Below are 20,253 nucleotides of genomic sequence, written 5' to 3' on the forward strand. Positions count from 1 at the left end.
TGCCGGGGAGCCAGCCCAGGGCATCCTGGGAGAGGTTTCTCAGGGACAGCCTCAAAGTGGCAGGGCGCTGGGGGAAGGGGGGTCAGCACAAGGAGGCGGTCACCACCCAGACAGGCTGGAACCGCAGAGGCAGGAAACCCTGGGGACTTTGCCTCCGCCTCAGTCTTTGCGGCGGGGGGCGGGGAACATCCTCCATGATCCTGCCTGCGGGTTTCCTGCAGCCCGTCACAGGGAGGCCCCTGCAGACCTGACGGTCAGTCTCTGTCCTCTATCCAGGCCATGCTGCCCAACACACTTCAGCCCTGCATGCCTGGCCCCAGGGAGGCCACCACTCTGGGGTGACCTCTCACGGCTTTATGTCTCCCCTGCAGCAGCAGGAAGCCTGAGCCGGTGCTCATTCGGTGTCCTCCCCGTGCCTGACCTCAGCCCTGCCGGGGGGAGAAGTGTCTGAAAATCCTCACGGTGAGCACAGCTCCCTGTCATCCACAGGGCCACAGCCGTCCCATCATGATCGAGCCATTTCTGGTTGTTTGGTACCAGCTGTGATGGCCCTGAGGCTGTGAAGACCGTCCACGTTGCCGTGGGCACTGGAGACGCGACCACGGAGCAGATGCTGCTGCTCGAATCCAGACACAGCCAGCAGTGCACTCGCTGCCTTGGGGCCAGGTTCCCCCCCCCCCCCGCCACCCCGGCACAGTGAAGTCACCAAAGGGCCAGCAGCTGGTGCATCTGGCCGGATGACCCATGGCAGCATAGGGTGGGCCAGGCTGGTCCTGCTGAAATGTCTGCCCCGGCAAGAGGGTACTACCAAAGGCAGGTCACACCAGGGCAGTGTTTCTCAACTGGGGGTGATTTTGCCCCACAGAGGACATTTGGCATTGTCTGGAGACAGTTTTGGTTGTCACAAAATGACACGTGGGAGGAGGGCGTGCTACTGGCATCTAGTGAGCAGAGGCCAGGGATGCGGCTAAGCGTCCTACAACATGCAGGACAGCCCCCAGCAACAGAGAAACATGGGGCCCCAAATGTCGATAGTGCCATGGTCAAGGAACCTCTCTGGGGAGAAAGAGACCTTCCCTAGGGGAACCAATTTAACGGAGCATATACTAGATGCCTGGCGCTTCCCCTACACAGTGTCATAGAATTTTCCAAGGAGCTTTGTATGATGGTGTCGCTGACACTTGTCATTAAAGCAGAGGAGGGTGAAGGAGGTGCTCTCACCCTATCCCCCAGATTCTCAACTAATCTCTTCTCTGCTTTGCCACTGGCAGAGTCCACTTACATGCTTTCCTACCAAGAACCCCATGGGAAACACGTAGAAATGACCAACCCCATTTTTATGGATGAAGTGTAGAGGTTAGTGAAACTGCCCAAGGTCACACAGCCAGTGAGTGGACTGGGGGCTCGCTAGGTCTGCTGGGATTCAAAACACAGCTTCCTCCACCACCTCAGCTGTTTCCTCTCCCGACCCCTACCCCTGACCCTTTCCTTCTTTGCATTTTTTCCTGAAACACTAGCAGAGCACAAAGCTGACTTTGCTTTCCTGTTCCCTCCTATCCACGTCACGCTTTCCAAACTACCTGGCCTGTCCTAATTAGAAAGCCATTTTATCACTTCATCAGACTGGAATCCCTTTGGGGATAGACCCAAATTAGGCTCTGAGCCACAGGAGTAACTGCTGTCGTAAAGAAAGATAAGACCCTTTACTTACAACATCGCCACTGACCCAAATCTCACCCTCACAGCCATGCTAAGATGATGAGGCCACGCTGAATATTAAGTCGTATTTGATATCCATTAAATTCAATGTTAAAGAGTGACATGTGGCTAGTGGCTACTGCACTGGATGGCCCAACTTCATGGTCTCACTGCTCCTTCTCCTTTCTCCCCAAGTCTTCCAGTTGGGCCACTGGGACCACCCCTCAGAGGCCACACGGTGATGTGGGTGGGTTCCAGCCTCTGTCGAGTGTGCACACACATGAGCACAACACACGCGCACACGTGTATCTTTACCTACCCTTTGCTGCTGCACCTCTCGTTCAAGCCTTGTCTCTCCTCAGTTGGGGGGTCCCAAGGCCAGAGCCCTTCATGGCCCTCTACCAAGGCAGGGTGGGTCACAGCTGGGCACAGTTGGGCACCCAGAGCCCTTCATGGCCCTCTACCAAGGCAGGGTGGGTCACAGCTGGGCACAGTTGGGCACCCAGAGCCCTTCATGGCCCTCTACCAAGGCAGGGTGGGTCACAGCTGGGCACAGCTGGGTACCCAGGGTTGGGTTGTGTGTGGTACCACCCTCGCCTTGGCTCTCCGGGCTCCACCTCTGTGGCTAGACGCCTGGCCCTGATGAACTGTCTTCCCACCTCCACAGGGCACAGGCCACACCCCACCGGCCACTGTCTAAGCTCCAGCTCCGGAACTTGCTGCCTGCTCCAGGCAGCCTGCCCTGACTGCCCTGTGCTGAGTGCATTCTCAGCTGCCCCTCAGCTGATGCTCAGCTCTCAGAATCACAGAAAACTGTCTGATTCCTCCCTGCCTCCTCTGAGCTCTCTCGGGAAGGAGCTGCGTGGGGATCATCACTTCATCCCTGGAACCCAGTACATGGGCACCAGAGTACACCAGTACACCAGAGGGGTGGTGGAGGGGGGGTGGGGAGGTAGGGGGATGGGTGGCTGAAGCCAGGCTGCCAGGGTACCCCTCTCCCTGCAGAGCCCAGCTGGGCACCGCCCCCCCCTCCAGCAGCCTCCCCAATTTTCCTGTCGCCCTTGACGCTCGGACAAGAGGCTGCTGTTTCATCCTCCCCAGCAGCGCCCCGGGGACGGGGACGCTGCGGGGACTGGGCATCCCAGGTGTCCAGGGTTCCCGGTTCCCAGGCTCTAAATCGGGCATGCCCAAGGGGGTGCCTCTCCACCCCGACTCTTCCTGACCCTCTGCCGGCCGCTCGGGGGACGAGCCGCGGACAGGAAAGGCGGGCGTAGGGGCTGTCCCGGGAGGCAGACCGGCTGACCCGGCAGAGGCGGCAGGGACGGAAGCCTGGGCAGCGCCGGAGGGAGATGAGGGACCGAGGGGGCCTCCAGCTGAGTCTGGCGGCTAACAGCCTTAAGACACGCATGCCAACTTCCCAGGCACAGCCTGGCCGCCCGGCCCCTGGCCCAGCACTGGTGCGGAGGGGCGGGGTGGGGGGCTGCCCGCCCATCACCTCCCCGGGGAGCCCTCAGCGCCAGCGCATCATCTGCTCTGCAAATTTGGCTCTAGAAATAACTTTTTTTCTCTCCGGATTTTCCCAGCAAGGGGCAGGCCCCTAACTCACCCCAGGCAGCTCATGGTGGCCTCTTTTGGTGGCCTTCTGTGCTCTGCTGCAGAGCGGAGACGCTGCGCCCGGGCTTGGGGAGTGGGGGTGGCCAGCCCGGTCCCTGACATTGGCCAGGCCCAGAGGGAGGGGCAGGCTGCGGGGTGAATGGCAGCGAGGGGAGGGGGCGGGCTGAGCCCAGGAAGGGGGAGGGGCGGGGGTGGGGGAGCGTCACAGGCCCTGGAGGCAGGGGGTGGAGAGCCAGCCCCGCAGGACCCGTGCAGGGAACACATCATTCAGGCCCACGGGGGCCTGATCAAAGCTGTGCGGTGCAGGGCAGGATGGGGGTGGAGGTGGGGGGCCGGTTTCGGGAGATTCCCAGGCCACTCCAGGTGTGGACCCACCAGGAGATTTTTTTTTTTTCCTGAAGGAGGAATTTAGAAGGTCCAAAGCTGAGCAGAAAGTGCACAGCTGACTGGTTCATGTTCTTGTGACTGCTATTCATTTGCTGTGTGACTTTGGGCCAGTCCCTTAACCTCTCTGAGCCTCAGTCTACCTCTGTGGAATGGGGACAATAACAGTGCTGGTGGGATTCAGCGAGAGAGTGTTCGTCTAGGGACCTGGCGAGGTTCTTGGCATGCAGCTGTCATCATCAAAGGGCAGAGAGAACACACTGTTTATAGGATGGGGAGGGGGGCAGTGCCCGGGATGGACACAGCACAGCTCCAGGCTTCCTTGCCTTGACACTGCGCCATTACTCCCTCGCAGTGAAGAACTAGGAGTGTCTTGGTGTCGCACTGGAGATTTCTGCGATCTGGGTTTGGGGACAGAGCAGGGCAGACTGTGACTTGAGCTCAGGGGGTGGGTCTTCTCTGCAGCCCGTCCCAGCCCAGCAGTTAGCAGCCCTTTCCTTCTCACTCAAAGTGATGCCCTGGCGGCCAGCAAAGCCAACAGCTGCCCTTCCCAGCAGCCTTCGGGGTCACTGGCCCACCCATATCCTGGAGCTGAGGGGGTGTTGGGGTCCAGCTCAGGGGCGGGCCACGCAGCAACAGCAGCAGCGGAGCCCGGGGTGGTGGTGGGAGAGTGGGCACCCCTGCTTGCCCATCCTGCCCCCCAGTTGAGGTACCTGAGGTTCTCCAGGAGGGGCCCACGGGCCTCGAGGGGCAGCACCAGGGTGAGCGCCCACACCAGCTCATCCACCCGCTGCTCAGCCGCGAACTGCTTCAGAGCAGCGAACATCCGCTCCTTGGTCATCGGCTGGTCCCCCAAGATTTCATCCACCTGCGGGGAAGGGTCTGATGAGTGGCCACCAGGGTCCCAGGGCAGAACACCAGGGAATCAGTCACCTCCCTCCCTTTCTCCCCCAGGACAGCTGACATGGCAGCCCCTTCTGGGCCCCCGTGAGAGCTCCTTACCCAGACCATGCCATTTCAGAGCTCACAGTAGCCCAATGAGGTGGGCGGGGCCAGTATCTTTGTTCTGTATCTAAGGAAACTGAGGCTGCTAGGGGTGGGGTGACTTACTCAAGGCCATGGAGTCAGGATTCAAACCCAGAGACAGACCTACTGAATATCGTAAGGATTAAAGGACTCCATGTAAGGGCTTAAAACACGTGCCAAGCGCTCTGTAATTGCTGGTTACTATCATCATAACACTATATCCCCTTCCACCATACTCTTCCGCCGAGAGATCCCACAGAGAACATTCCGGCTCCACAAAAAAGCCCTGGAGTGCACGCGTCACCCCCAATTCTGGTTTCCTCAATGCTCCCTCTGGACTTTTGTTTTCTTCACCTTAGAGTGCAAACCAGCTGAGGCCAGACAGAGCACATCTACTCAGAGGAGCCTACCGGACATGGGCAGTAAGAGTGTCCAAAGCCTAAAAACGTGCCTGTCATTTTACCCAATGATCGTGCGTCGACGAATGTATCCTTGACGTGTCCTGACAAGTGCACGACGATATATGAGTGAAGAGGTTCACCTCTGCATTGTTCATGATACTGAGACATTGGAAGCAGTATAAATATCTGACATTACAGGCTAAATAATTGTAGCGCATCCGTTTGGGGGATATTTCCTTGGCTATGCAGCCAAGATGGGAGGCAATCCCCAACCAGGTGAGAGGCAAGGTCCTGGGCCTGATGTTGCAGCCTCGGGCAATCGGAGGCTCTGGCCCAGGGCTTTTGCTCTTGAAGGAATGATGCAGAGATGTGGGGACACGGAGCTTGTACAGGGCAGTGGCAGAGCCCTGTAGCGCGCCCTGAGCAGACTCATCCTGAAGGGTGTTTAGGACAGCTGCGCTCCAGGTGGCCCATCCCTTCTTGGTCCTAAGCCTAGGTCTCCAGCACTGATTCTATGAACGCTTCCTCCCACAAATTCCTTTTCTGCCTCAGTTAGCAGAGTCAACTTCTGTTGTTTCACAGCCAAGTTCACTCCATGCTCTGCAATATTGGATATCGTTGATTCTAGGGTGAGCACTTTTTTAAAAAAAATTTTAACATCTCTGAAATCAGGTTGTGTCCTACGGCTAGCTGTCATTCCTGTGCATGTATGAATTTGGTCATAGGTTTCATATTGTTACTTCCATTGAGTTATATACATTGCGAGTACTAAATATGTCCAAATAAGTCTAAAAGCCCTCTTCCACTAACTACAAATTAAGTGACAAGAAGATAAGGAAGCATGTGTCATGGGTCAGTTGGCAGGGATTTTTCTTTCTTGGTGGTAAATAAAACAAGTGCATCTTGCGATCGACAGTGTTTAAGGTTTGATGCAATGTGGTACCATTTGGCCAGAGAGAATGATGCTGTAGGTCTTTATTTAAAAACCATGAAATGGGGAGTGATGGCTAATGGGTGCAGGGCTTCTTTCTGGGGTGATTAAAAAGTTCTAAAATTGTGGTGATGGTTGCAGAGCTCTGTGAATATACTAAAAACCATTGAAGTGTACACTTTAAATGAATAAATTGTATGGTATATGAATACATCTCAATAAAGCTGCTATAAAATACATAGAAAATGTTTGTGATAAACAGGTAAGTGAAAAAAACAGGTTATCAAATGGAACACACGGTGTTACATTTTTATCATAGATAATTACACATATGTCTGCACAGGGAATATGCACTAAGGTTTATAGTGATTTTGATTATTTTTGTTTGTTTGTTTGTTTGTTTGTTTGTTTTTTGCGGTACGCAGGCCTCTCACTGTTGTGGCCTCTCCTGTTGTGGAGCACAGGCTCCGGACGCATAGGCTCAGCAGCCATGGCTCACGGGCCCAGCCGCTCCGCGGCATGTAGGGATTTTTCCAGACCAGGGCACGAACCCGCGTCCCCTGCATTGGCAGGCGGACTCTCAACCACTGCGCCACCAGGGAAGCCCTGATTTTGATTATTTTTATGTCAATGGTTTCCATTTTTTAAACAGTGAGCTTATATGACTTATACAGTCAGGAAAAGGCATACATGTTGTCATTGCTTCTTTTTTTCCCTTTATTTTTTACTGTGGTAAAAATGCACATAACATAAAATTTACCACTGTAACCACTTTCATATGTACAATTCAGTGGCATTAAGTACCTTCACAATGTGGTGTAACCATCACCACCTTCTAGTTCCAGGACATTCTCATCACCCCAAATGGAAACGCTGTACCCATTAAGCGGTCACTCCCTATTCCCTCCTTCCCCAGCCCCGGGCAGCCACTAATCTATTTTTCTGTTCTACGGATGCTCATACCGAATATTTCTTATGACTGGAATCATATACTATGTGGGCTTTTGTGCCTGGCACCAATACTATTTTTTTTTTTTTTTTTTTTTTTGCCTCACCGCATGTGGGATCTTAGTTCCCCGACTAGGGATCGAACCTGCGCCCCCTGCAGTGGAAGCACAGCGTCCTAACCACTGGACTGTCAGGGAATTCCCACTTACACTTTTAAAAATGCAGCAGTTAACCATTGTCTGTCCATACTCCAGGAGATCCCTGCCTTGTTAGTCCAGGGTCTGGGGGTGCCTCTGGGTACTGACATCCTGAGCTAACCCTGAAGCAGGGGTGGGAGGCTGGGCCACTTGGAGAGCCTGGGAGTTTGCCATGCATCTCTCTCAGGACCGTGCAGGTGCAATTTCAGACAGAAGTGGGCTGTTCAGTACTCCCTTCCATCCACCTCCAAACTTCTCAACAGACCCAGCATCCCTCCCCTCCACCCTCCACTCTCCTGGGCAAGGCCAACCCACGAGGCCACAGACATTCCACTGCACACACACACACACACACACACACCAGACACACCAGACACACTCTGGTGTGTCACCAGAGTCCCCACCCTCTCTTCCTGCCACCTACTTGTCACTCAGCTATCAGCTTGAAAGTCCCCTCCTCAGGGAGCCTTTCCTGACCACTCCGTTCAAGGGGCCCCCATCACTCTCTCATCTCCCTGTTTATTTCCTCCCTTAATTGATCATCATCTGAAATAACTGTTTATTGATTTGGCCACTTGCTCATTGTTCCTTTCCCCACAGGCATGTCAGCAGCTATGAGAGCAGGCTCCCCTCCAGTCCTGTTCACAGCTGTTTCCCCAGCCCTTGCTCATCAGACGGCTGTAATCAACCGCGGCAAAATGCATGGATTTCAGTGTCTCCACAGCCTCCTTCCCTTCAGCTCATACAAATGTTCACATCTTTCCCAGTAAATCAAGTCCTCCCTGATCCCACAACCCCACCATCCTCTTCTTTTTCCTGCTCAGAACTGTCTATACTTGCTCTTTCCATATGACTGTCCTTACCCGCCACAGTCCACCCCTTGACTTGCCACAAGTGCTCCCTGACACCGCTCTGGACAAGGACCCCAAATGGTGACGGCTAGATCTTGATCTTCAGCCCAGAGCTTGCTCCTGAACTTCAGAACTGTACATCCAGCTGCTTTCTACGTGGTAGCACAAGGGGATTAAGGAAGGCTTTCCAGAGGTGGTGACACCATAGAGGATGAGCAAGTATTAGCAGGTGGCTTCCAGGGCATCCAGCCAGAGGCCACATTCTGTGCATGCCTGAGTCCCGGCACCTGCACACCGGGTCTCCCTCACCAGGTGTGATGGCCCGAGACATAGACCTGACATCTTACTCCTATCCAGACCCGAGCACAGGGCTTGGTGCATTCCATGAGCGTTTACAGGACTGAACCAAAGAGCTGGCAAGTGGCCAGCCATTCTCGAGGCGCATTTCCCGCAGCTTCCCCGCCGACCTTTCTTTCCCTCTCGGTGCGTGGGGCAGGCTGCAGTACCAGGCATCCCTCCTCGAGAACCCGCCAGACCGAGGAAGGTTAGTGGCTTTGAAATCAAAGTCAGCTGCAGCCTCGATTCAAAGGAGAACATGGCTAGGGGGAAAGATGTTTTATGTAAGAAAGAGGAAAAAATAGTTCCTCCCTCCTGGGGCCCCTGCCACAGTGCGGTTTTGGTGTCAGCTATTACCGAGATGCTCTCAACCTACATCTAAGCATGATGCGCCATCACGGGACACTAATGGATTTTCTATTAAATATCAGACTCTTCAAGGAGGACAATCTGGGGCAGGAAGAGTGCTGGCGAGAATCTGGGAGCTGATTGTTCAAAACCAATGGCGGATGGTGGGGGGAGGCGCTCCACAGACACTGTTGATCTTCCTGAGGCTGTCTTTTTTGGGGATTTGTGGAGCTGCTTGGGGAGCTCTAACCAGAATCTACCAGTCTCCATTCCCTCTTGTCAGAAAATGCACCACAGCTGACCTGGGCAGCTGGTCAGATTCCTCCCTCGGTCACGACCCCTGGCCCTGCTTCCTGGCCAAGTCTGCATGTCCACCCTGCCCTTCTGGGGCCTCTGATGGGCCCCCTTCCGACTCTCCAGGGATTGCATGGAGTCTGGGACAGACCTTTGGTTCTACAGCAGGTCATCTGGCATTACAGCAGACTTTTCTAGTTGCTATGGTCTGAATGTTTGTGTCCCCCCAAAATTTGTACGTTGAAAACCTAATGCCCCAGGCGATGGTATTAGGAGGTGGGGCCTTTGGGATGTGATGAGGTCATGAGGGTGGAGGTCTCATGAATGGAATTAGTGCCCTTATAAAAGAGCCCCAAAGAGCTCCCTCGCCCCTTTCACCATGTGAGGACAAAACCAGAAATCTGCAATCCAAAGAGGGCCCTCGCTCAACCATGCTGGCACCCTGTTCTCAAACTTCCAGACTCCAGAGCTGTGAGAGATAGATTCCTGTTTATGAGTCACCCAATCTGTGGTAGTTTTTTACGACAGCTGGAATGGATTCAGGTGCTAGCGCTCACCAATATCTCTAGGTCTCCCCGCCTTCCTGGACACACAGAGGACTACACTTCCCAGCATCCTTTGGAAGCAGCAGTGTGACTGGTTCTAGCCAATGAGCATTGACGGGAGGTGCAGTGGGTGGATTCCTCCCTTAAGAGTTGAGGCCCAATCTTCTTTTCTTTTTTAATGAATATTTTCTTAATTTTTTTAGTAGTTACCATTAAATTATTAACACATGTATGTAACTAAACAACAACAACAACAAAATGACCCGAAGTCTGACATTAATCTCTGGCCCCTTCCTAGATAAGAAAAGAAATTTACGACACTTTACTATGGAACACAGCTCGCCTCCGCCTATCACCCTATCACATTCCTTGTTAGTATTGCTTAGAATTTTAATTTTGTGAGGCACAATCTTCTATGCTCTCTTCCTCTTCTATGGGAATCTTTGAGCTTCATGTTGAGATGGAAGAGTCTGGAATGCTGGGACCTCATGTAGAGGTCAGCCCTCTGGACACTTAGAGGACTAAAAGTGGGGGTAAAAATAAACTGTGGTGGGTGCGAAGGCATCCATAGCTTTGATGTTTGTTGTTACGGGCGAGCTTATTATGGAGACAGGAAAAAGTCACATCTTTTGAGGAGCTGGACTCTGGTGACCTAGGAAGGCCAGAGCTGAGTCCTGTGTGTATGTGTGAGTGACTGCCTGGACCTGGCTAGAGGCTGGCCTGCTTGGGGGAATGGGGCTGAAAGGCTCAGCTGAGGTCTTGCCCAGACAAGGGGTTATGCTGGGGCACATGGTAGAGGTGAGGCTCCTGAGGGGGGTCAGTGTAGAAGGAGGACTGGGCCAAGCTTAGGTGCCGGAAGAGGCCAGGTGGGTGGGGATCTGATACCTGGGCAGTGAGCTGGGAGCCACTTGGGCAATGGCCAAACTCCAGCATGGCTTCCTGGCCCCTTCGCCCCCAAACCCCATGGCCAAACCCTGCCAAGGGCAGGACTGAGCAAATCCACTTCCATGGAGGACAAGGAATGGTATCTGAACTCAAGTGTCCCAAGTACCAAGCAGGTACTAAGTTTCCAGGACATTGGGCTTGGCATCCACATGGGGCCTGAACCCTAGGCAGGGTGAGGGGAGTGTCTAGGCTCCAGACTCCTTCCCGGCTCACTTGTTGTTCAGTTGGAGTTTCAGTCAAATGAGGGCCTTTGGACCACATCTGAAGGCCCTGGAGCATAGGTATATGAGGGCGGATGGCCTGAGGTAGTTGCTGCCCTGAGACCTTCCCGGTAGACATGATCGTACTGGGCAGCCTCTTCCTCATATATGTGTCACATCCCAGGTTTCTTGGGATTCTGGCCTGAGGCCAACACCATCCTCAGTCTTTCCTTCCCAGCCCCGGGTCCCCACCTCTCCTGGTGGCTACCCCTCACTTCCTGAAGGTGACTCAGGCCTTGGGCTCCTCTTTCGGCTGGAGGCCTTGGCCATTTCAGGCTCCTAACTCTCAGTCCTCAGGGAAGTCCTAACTTTCCACCTGAGAACACTCAGAGCCTGTGTGTGCCAAAGTCTGACAGGCGATGCCTTTGGAGGTTTGGGGGACCCAAACCTGGGCCTCCTGTGGCCAACCTGCCATCCAGACTGCTGTGCAGGGCCAGATCCCGGTTTTGTGGGGGCTTGAAATAGGTGTGGTTCTTTTATTTATTTATTTATGTTTGGCTGCGTTGGGTCTTCGTTGCTGCGCACGGGCTTTTCTCTAGTTGCGGTGAGTGGGGGCTACTCTTCGTTGCGGTGCGCAGGCTTCTCGTGTGGTGGCTTCTCTTGTTGCAGAGCACGGGCTCTAGGCACACGGGCTTCAGTAGTTGTGGCACAGGGGCTCAGTAGTTGTGTCTCACGGGCTTAGTTGCTCCGCGGCATGTGGGATCTTCCCGGACCAGGGTTGGAACCCGTGTCTCCTGCATTGGCAGGCGGATTCTTAACCACTGTGCCATCAGGGAAGCCCAGGTGTGGCTCTTTTGAAAATAACACTATGTACTATGGTCTGAGTGTTTGTGTCCCCCTCCCCAATTTATATATTGAAATTTTAACCCCCAAAGATGGGGCCTTTGGGAGATGTTTCGGTAATGAGGGTAGAGCCCTCATTAAGGGATTAATGTTCTTCTGAAAGAGACCCAGCAGAGATCCCTAGCCCCTTCCGCTCTGTGAGGACACAGCAAGAAGGCCACTGTCTGTGACCCAGGAGGTGGGTCGTCACCAGACACCGATCTGCTGGCACTGTGACCTTGCACTTCCCAGCCTCCAGAACTGTGAGAAATAAACTCCTGTTGTTTGTAAGCCACTCACACTCTTGACAGTTCATTGTAGCAGCCGCAGTAGACTAAGGCAGTATGTTACTAATACGGGCAACAGAAAGAATGATCCACTACCACACACACCAGGGATGAAAGTCACAGATATAACATGACCATAAGAAGCCCAGCACCGAAGAGTACATGTTATATAATTCCACTTATATGACGTTCACAAACAGGCAAAAGTCATCTAGAACGATGGAAGACAGAAGAGTAGCTACCTCTGGTTGGGGCAGATAGACAGGGAAAGGATCACACGAGAACCTTCTCATGAAGGAGAGGGTGAAAGAATCATTCTATGTTCTGCATTCTATTACTGTCTTTATGCTATGAATCTACAGGTTGATCAGGGTGGTAGTTATAAGGGTGTATGCCTAGGTAAGATTTACTGAGCTGTGCATCCGTATTACCTCAATAAATAAAGAAAAGCCACTCCCACAAATCAAGCCCCTGACGTGCCCCGCCCACAGTGCCCGCCCCCCAGAACAATAGCCCCTAGAGCCCCACCCTCAGACCACCCCGCCTCCTAGGGCCCCGCCCCGTCCTGCCCTGGGCGTCCTACCTTGCGGCTGAACTCCTGGGCTTTGCGCCTGCGCTCTCGGTGCACGGCGTCAGGGCGTTTGCGGCCGGCCAGGCGTAGCAGCTCGCGGCCCAGAGAGAGGCCGCGGCCGGAGCGAGGGGCCCGCGAGGCTGTGGTCAGGGGTGCACAGCCGGATCCCGCGCTGGGGCCGCCGTCGGGGCCGGGGAGCACGCCCAGGCTGGGCGGCACGCGCGGGCAGCGCCGGGCCAGGCGCACGAGGCGCTCGCGGCTCAGGCCGCCCACGGCCAGCCCCTCCACCTCCAGGATCTGGTCCCCAGGCCGCAGACCCCCGGTGTGTGCGCTGCTCCCTTCGGCCACCTCCAGGACGAAGCAGGGACCCGAGCCGCCCAGCCGGAAGCCGAAGTCCTCAGGCCAGCCCTGGTTGGTGGCTGGCATGGCAGTGGTGTCCGAGCAGCTGGAGAGGGAGAGAGACTGCACACTGGGCTGCGTGCCACTCAAAGACTCAAAGCCTGTGCTAGTCCGAGTCTCTACTTCTTCCTCTCTGCCTCCGTGTGGAGGATGAGTTCTTAGGATATTGTCTGAACCCTTGGATCCAGTTGTGCCCGATTCACCAACTTCCATGGGACAATGGGACTTCCCAGTGGTATGAGCTCACAAATTCCTACTGACTTTGGGGGTTATTTGCTCTTTGAATTGCCCTCCTTGAGGAAGCGTGATATGACAGATTTGGGGGCTCTGGGCTCCTGGCCTTACGACAGGCTCGGGGTAGGGGAGGTGACTCTGTCCTCCAAAAGCAGATGATTGTGTGGGCTCTGGGCTCCTGGCCTTACGACAGGCTCGGGGTAGGGGAGGTGACTCTGTCCTCCAAAAGCAGATGATTGTGTGGGCTGGAGACGCAAACACATCATGGGGAGGTGAGGGTGACACGTCATAGGTGAGGCTTAGTTTTCTGGGTAAGAGTCCATAGTTCTGAGATCTTCTTGATGCTGGCTTAGAAGAACCTCTGAGGGCTGGATTTTGAAGGCCCTGGTCTCGGTACCCCTCGGCCCTCCGAAGGTGTTTGGAGAGCCCTCCACCCACACTATGGGTGTCATCCTCCCACTGGCTCCCTCTCCCAGGAGCTGGCCTCTCCCAGGACACCTGGGGAACACTTCTTAGAACCGTTGGGGGGCAGGGAGGAGGTCCAGGCTTCCAAGAGCATCAGGGACTCTGGGAGGAAATGTCCCTGAGTGACATTCAGTGAGAACCTGTGTCACCTGCCACCAGAGTGCACGGTGTGAGAACTCCTCACACTTGGTGGGGTGGAAGCTGCCATTCCCCGAGGCCGGCAGGCTCACTCCCGAGCCCACCCCAGGGGACCTGGTCCTCTTCCGCCAGGCAGTGGTGCTACCATGGGGCCTCAGGGACACTTACACTGTCACACGGTGGTCTCACTGGACTACTGGGTCCACCGGGCCCAGGCGGGGTGGGGGCATCCCCGTGTCTTGGAGGGGCCTGAGCTCAGTTCTTGTACCACGAGAGAAGCAGTCAGCTCCTCCACGATCAAAGAGGGGCTGGCTGGAAACTGTGCACACCTATTCTGACCAGCGACCTCTGGCAGGGCTGCCTATTAGAGGCCAGAGCAGGCAACTCCTAACACATCTACACCCAACCTGGGGAGCCTGCACAACCAAAGAGGCTGCCAGCAAGCGAACCCTGCTGGGCATTTGAGCTGTGTCCAGCCCTCCAGTGCGTCCGCAGAGCTGCAGGTTGACCAAAGCCCTCTCTCACCCATGCAGAGCTCCCCGTCTGGGTCACTCTCCTCTCTCATCTTCCCCTGGAAACAGGACTCCAGGCTCCCAACAGGGCTTACGAGAGGCAGGCATCCCAGGGCTGCCCATCCCAGAATATTGGGTCCCTCACCTCCCTCCAGGTTTGCTCACCTTCCTCCCTGGTGACGGCAGTGGCTGCAGTGACAGAGCACAGCGCTCGCGGGACACCTGGGGACACTTGCTTGTTGCCGGCCCTCCGCTGCTCAGGGCCTTAGCATCGGTTACTGATGCGTCCGAGGTGACAGCTGGAGTTTCTAAGGCAAAGTGATCCTCTCAGTAACCCGAGAAGGCCCCGGTTACCAGGTGGACCAGCAGGATGGTTGGACAGCTTGGCCAGGGCCCAGAGTGGCCGGCCCCTGCTGTAGGGTCCTGGGGGATGCGCAGTGGTCCTCAGGCAGGAGTGAAGACTGACTGGAGCTGGGCCTGGGGCCAGGTCCACCCCTGAGGTCACAGAACTTGGCAGGTGGGTCAAGAGGATTCAACTGGGCTGTTTGGGGGTGGGGGTGACGGCACAGGGGACTGATGAGACTCACTGGGGCATGGAGATCCAGTCCCCACAGAGGACACCACCTCCGGAGCCCCACAGGCCAGGTTTATTGGCAGGAGAAGGGGAGACCCAGTCCAGAAAAAGATGTTTGGATGGGAGAAAAGATGCTGACCTAAGTAATTTTGGAAACGAGCAGGGTCTGTAAAACGAAAGGCAAAAGGAACTGTGCATAACACTGTGCTCTAGTCGGGAAAGTTGTTCCCTACAGGGGTGCAGGTTGACAATTCTGAAATCACACTGTACGTGCACACTGGCACTGAACAGTTAAGTCAGTGGATCGTGGGAGCCAGGATTCTCCCTGTTGGAGTGGGAGATTACAGATGAGCAAAGGGGAAAAGCTGGAATGACCCGCGAGGCACTGGATTAGTCAGGAACAGCAGTAGGAACTCATGCTTAACCTACTATTGCAGCAGATAGATATACAGAGAAATCTTTACAGATACGCGCATATGCATAGGTTAGTACCTGCACATCAGTTTGCTTGCTCTGTCAGCTGAGAAGGCTTAGAAGCAAGGACATCCCAGCAGCAATGAGCACATCCAGTGCCAGATCTTGATTTCTAATATCGTTGCCCAGTAAAAGGAGCCCGGGCTCCCTGGAGAAATGACCGATTCGAGGGCTGGGGCAGGAAATATACAAGGTGAGCCTGGAGCATCTTCTAGTGCTGGAGAGTAAGGAAGTGCTAAACACACACACACACACACACACACACACACACACACACACACACACACACACACACACACGATGGGGTTTGTCAAAGGGACACAGGAGCTGAAGGAAAGGGTTCCCTGTGGCCAAAACTGGAACGATTTGAGCAAAAAAGTAAATAACATAGTGTTGGGTTACAACCCAAAGTATAAATATCTGCAAGTTTACACTGATGTAAACAATTGATTAAATAAATGAGGGAAAGAGACATATCTCCTGTGCAGAAGAATTCCAGATAATTTAGACGGCTATTTCTCCTTATGGAGGTGGGACGGAACTCCCCACCCCTAAATGTGGGCTTAGCGTAGTGACTTCTTTCCAAAGAGGACAGATGCGAGGGTGGGGAGAGAGTATTTTGCAGTGGAGAAACCCGACGAACATGACCTCAGTCAGGTGATCAAGGTCACCACCAGCAGGGAAAAATCAGGTTGGTAGCACGGACCCTTTATCTGCTGTGATGGGAATGGCACTTTGCCTCTGTGGACTTCTCTGCAAAACCCGTAATCAGTCTGACTACGAGAAAAACTTCAGGCAAACCCAAATTGGGAGACATTCTGAAAATACGTAGCTCTTCAAAATGGTCAAGGTCATCAAAAACGAGAAAAATATGAGAAACTGTCACAGACTGGAGGAGGCTAAGGAGACCTGATGACTAGATGCAACATGGGATCCTGGGACGGAGAAAGCACGTTAGGTGAAAAGTTAAGGAAATCTGAATTAGCTAATAATAATGGGTCAGTATCAGTTCATTAGGGGTGACAAATCGACCATAGTAATGTAAGATGACAGCAATAGGGGACATTGGGTACGGGGTAAGATGGAACTCTGTACTGTCTTCCCAACTTTCTGCAAACCTAAAACTGTTCTAAAATTAAAAGTTTATTTTTAAATCCTTTTCTCAGGATGTGGGGAATGGGGATCAGACAGATCAGAAGGTACTCTTAATAGGTCACCATGATTGAATTGGATGCTTTCCAGAGTTTGCTTTAACCATAGGTGCTCCAAGTTACTCTGTGTGTGTGTGTGTGTGTGTGTGTGAGAGAGAGAGAGAGAGAGAGAGAGACAGAGAGAGAGAGAGAGAGAGAGAAGTGTATATATGTGTGCTCTAGTCTCATGTACGTTATAAACTCTGCTAGGAAGCTTACAGTATATGCTCATTGGAAAAAAAAAAAAAAACTGTGAGTGAACAAGAGTGTCCCCAGAGCCTGGTGGAAGAGTGACTGATGCTGTAATTGAGTACGTCTTCAAGCACAACTCTGAGGGCCTGTTAGGCTGCAGAACTGTTGTGCTGCATGGTAATTGGACACAAACCAGGGCAGTCACATGGCTGATTCACTTGGGTTGCTCTTTTGTCCTCCTGACTAACAAAGTCTATATGGTACAAAATTAAGTTACCTAACAGCACTGATGGGAATGTAAAATGGTACAACCATTATGGAATACTGTTTCTTAAAAAGCTAAACATAACTAAACATTTTTCAAATGACCCACCCATCCCACTCCTGGGTATGGATTTATCCAAGGGAAATGAAAGCATATGCCCACGCAAAGACTTGGACATGAATCCATCGACAGATGAATGGATAAGGAAGATGTGGTACATATATGCAATGGAATACTACTCGGCCATAAAAAAGAATGAAATAATGCCATTTGCAGCAACATGGATGGACCTAGGGATTATCATACTAAGTGAAGGAAGTCAGAAACAGAAAGACAAATACCTATGATATCACTTCTATGTGATCTAAGTAATCAAAATATGAATCTAAAATATGACACAAATGAACTTGTCTAAGAGACAGAAACAGACAGACATAGCAAATTGGTAGTTGTCAAGGGGGAGTGTGTGTGGGGGGGATGGAGTGGGAGTTTGGGATGAGCAGATGCAAACTATTACATATAGAATGAATAAACAACAAGGTCCTACTGTATAGCACAGGGAACTGTATTCAATATCCTGTGATAAACCATAATGGAAAAGAATATGAAAAAGAGTGTGTGTATGTATGTGTGTGTATATATATATATATATATATATATATATATATGTTTATATATATATTCTGCTATACAGTAAACTGAATCACTTTGCTGTACAGCAGAAATTAACACAACATTGTAAATCAACTCTACTTCAATAAAATAAATTTTTTAAAAAAGACTTGTACATGAATGTTTATAGCAGCACTATTCACACAGCCAAAAACTGGAAACAATCTTAATACCTATGTACTGGCGAGTAGAGACACAGATTGTGGTCTATCTCTACCATGGAATGCTACTCAGTAATAAAAAGAAATGAACTACTGATACAATCAACAACAAGGATGAACCTCAAAAGCTCCATGGTGAAAGAAGCTGGTAATGAAAGGCTCTATGATTCCATTTATATTAAAATCTATAACATACAAGCTGACCTATAACATTGGAAAGCAGATGAGTGATTTCTGGGGCCGAGGTAGAGGCAAGGATGAACCGCAAAGGGGTGTGAGAAAACTTCTGGAGAAGATGGAAATGTTCTGTATTTTGATTGCGGTGGTAATTTGGCAGGGATGTGCCTGTCAAAACTCACTGAACTGTATGCTTTAAATGTATGCAATTTCTTATATATAAATTATACCTCGATAAAGGTGATGTTTAGAAACTTGAATTACTTGAGGGGTACGCTCCTAAACCCTGTAACTTATGTAGGCTGGGAAAGTAACACACACTGAGCCAGACCCCATCATGCGCCAGCAGTTGTCATATATTTGTTACCTCATGTGATGGTCACGACTCTCCCAACGAAGTCAGAATTGTTAGCCCCAGTTCAGAGAGGAGAAAACAGAGCTTCAGAGAGTTAAGTGACTTGTCCAGGGCCACACAAGCTCATGAGTGGCTGAGATGGTGTTTGACCATCTCTGCCCTCCTCCACCTGAGCCCTCAGGGAGACTCATGGTCCTGTAGAACTGACCGCAGATGAATGCACATCTCTGCCCCCCAAGCCTAGATACTTTCTCCATGCTCCTCCGGGTTCCACCTTCTTTTGCCCAGCATGTCCCAGTAGGCTCACGATGTGTCCTGGGCATTTCCCACCCCAATCTCAGAAGGTCCAGCCAAGCTGTGGGCATGCCAGCAGGTGCGGTGGGGGGGAGGCCAGACCCAGGTTTCCAGGGTTTCGTGGGAGTCAGGGAGGGGGATGTCTGTAGGTGTGGAGGAAGGAACCTCTGGAGACCCTTGGCGGGCGCTGCTGGAAAGAGCAGGCACCCTCGACTCCTCTCTTTATTTTACATCCCAAATTCAAACATCATCGAACCCTCCGGACTCTATCTTGGACTTTAAAATGATAACCAGAACCTACCTGCTTCTCTCCACTTCCCCTGCTGCCATCCTGGTCCAAGCCGCCATCATCCCTCTCCTGGACTGGTTCCTCAGCCTCCTCACTGGGCTTCCCTTGCCCCCGGCACTCTATGGTCAATGTAACAGCCAGAATGATCTGTTGAATTGAAGTTAGATCGCGTCACTCTTCTGCTCAAAACCCAGCCCAGCACTAATTCCTCACAGTGGCCTGTAGGACCCCACCCAGTCAGGCCCCTCGCAAATCCCTGGCTTTCCCGCTGCTACACTGCGCTTTGCTTTCTCCCTCTGTGCAAGGGCCAGGCGTGTTCCCACCTCAGGGCCTTTGCACTAGCTCTTCCCTCTGCCTAGATTGTTTTCCTTCATATATCTGCACGTGCCCCTCCCCCTCCCCCTTAGAATCTGTTCCGGTGTCTCCTGTTCTGTGAGTGGTTCCCCAGCACTCCTTCTGTCCGCTGCTTTCTGTTTTCCCTCCCCCACAGCACTCTCACCACTTGACCTGCCGTGTGGCCTATTGATTTAACTTTTTTATTGTCTGTTTCTCCCCATTAACGTGCAAGCCCCAGGAGAGCAGGGATTTCCATCACTTTTGTTCATTGCTGTACCTGTAGTACCTAAAACAGTGCTCGGCTGCGTAGCAGGCGCTCAATAAATATTTGTAAAATGAATGAATACATGAATAAAACCTTGGGCTTCCCTGGTGGCACAGGGGGTAAGAATCTGCCTGCCAGTGCCGGGGACATGGGTTCGAGCCCTGGTCCGGGAGGATCCCACATACCGCGGAGCAGCTAATCCCCTGCGCCACAACTACTGAGCCTGCGCTCTAGAGCCCGCGAGCCACAACTACTGAGCCCGCGTGCCACAAGTATTGAACCCTGCGCGCCTAGAGCCTGTGCTCCGCAACAAGAGAAGCCACCGCAATGAGAAGCCCGCACACCGCAACAAAGAGTAGCCCCCACCTGCGGCAACTAGACAAAGCCCGTGTGCAGCAATGAAGACCCAATGCAGCCAAAAATAAATAAATAAATAAATAAATAAAGCCACGCTGTATGCCTCAAACAGAAGGCAGTGCATTCTCTCCCCAAGGCTGCCGTTAGTAATCTTTTTTAAAAAAAATAAATTTATCTTATTTATTTATTTTTTGCTCTGTTGGGTCTTCATTGCTGCGCGTTGTCTTTGTCTGGTTGCGGTGGGCGGGGGCTACTTTTCGTTGCGGCGCATGGGCTTCTCTATGCGGTGGCTTCTCCTGTTGTGGAGCACGGCCTCTAGGCACACGGGCTTCAGTAGCTGTGGCACACGGGCTTAGTTGCTCTGGGGAATTGTTGGATCTTCCTGGACCAGGGATCAAACCCATGTCCTCTGCTTTGGCAAGCGGATTCTCAACCACTGCGCCACC

General features: G+C 52.6%; 1 protein-coding gene across 3 annotated transcripts in view; it reads right to left on the minus strand.

Annotated features, from left to right (window-relative positions):
• GRID2IP (Grid2 interacting protein) overlaps positions 1–12,887 on the minus strand; it is a gene marked incomplete at its 5' end in the record, with an annotated part of 34,639 nt that extends 21,752 nt beyond the window's left edge. Inside the window, 2 exons of one of the 3 annotated variants that reach the window (XM_079944905.1) lie at positions 4,410–4,564; positions 12,471–12,887. In XM_079944905.1, the coding sequence (XP_079801031.1) occupies positions 4,410–4,564; positions 12,471–12,884 (569 nt within the window). Of the gene's footprint in view, positions 1–3,304; positions 3,319–4,409; positions 4,565–12,470 lie in introns of those variants that run through there. The other 2 variants (XM_079944901.1, XM_079944904.1) reach the window with 2 other exon arrangements.
• Positions 12,888–20,253: the final 7,366 nt, after the last annotated feature.

This window comes from Stenella coeruleoalba (genome assembly GCF_951394435.1).
Source record: "Stenella coeruleoalba genome assembly, chromosome: 15".
Classification (NCBI taxonomy): domain Eukaryota; kingdom Metazoa; phylum Chordata; class Mammalia; order Artiodactyla; family Delphinidae; genus Stenella; species Stenella coeruleoalba.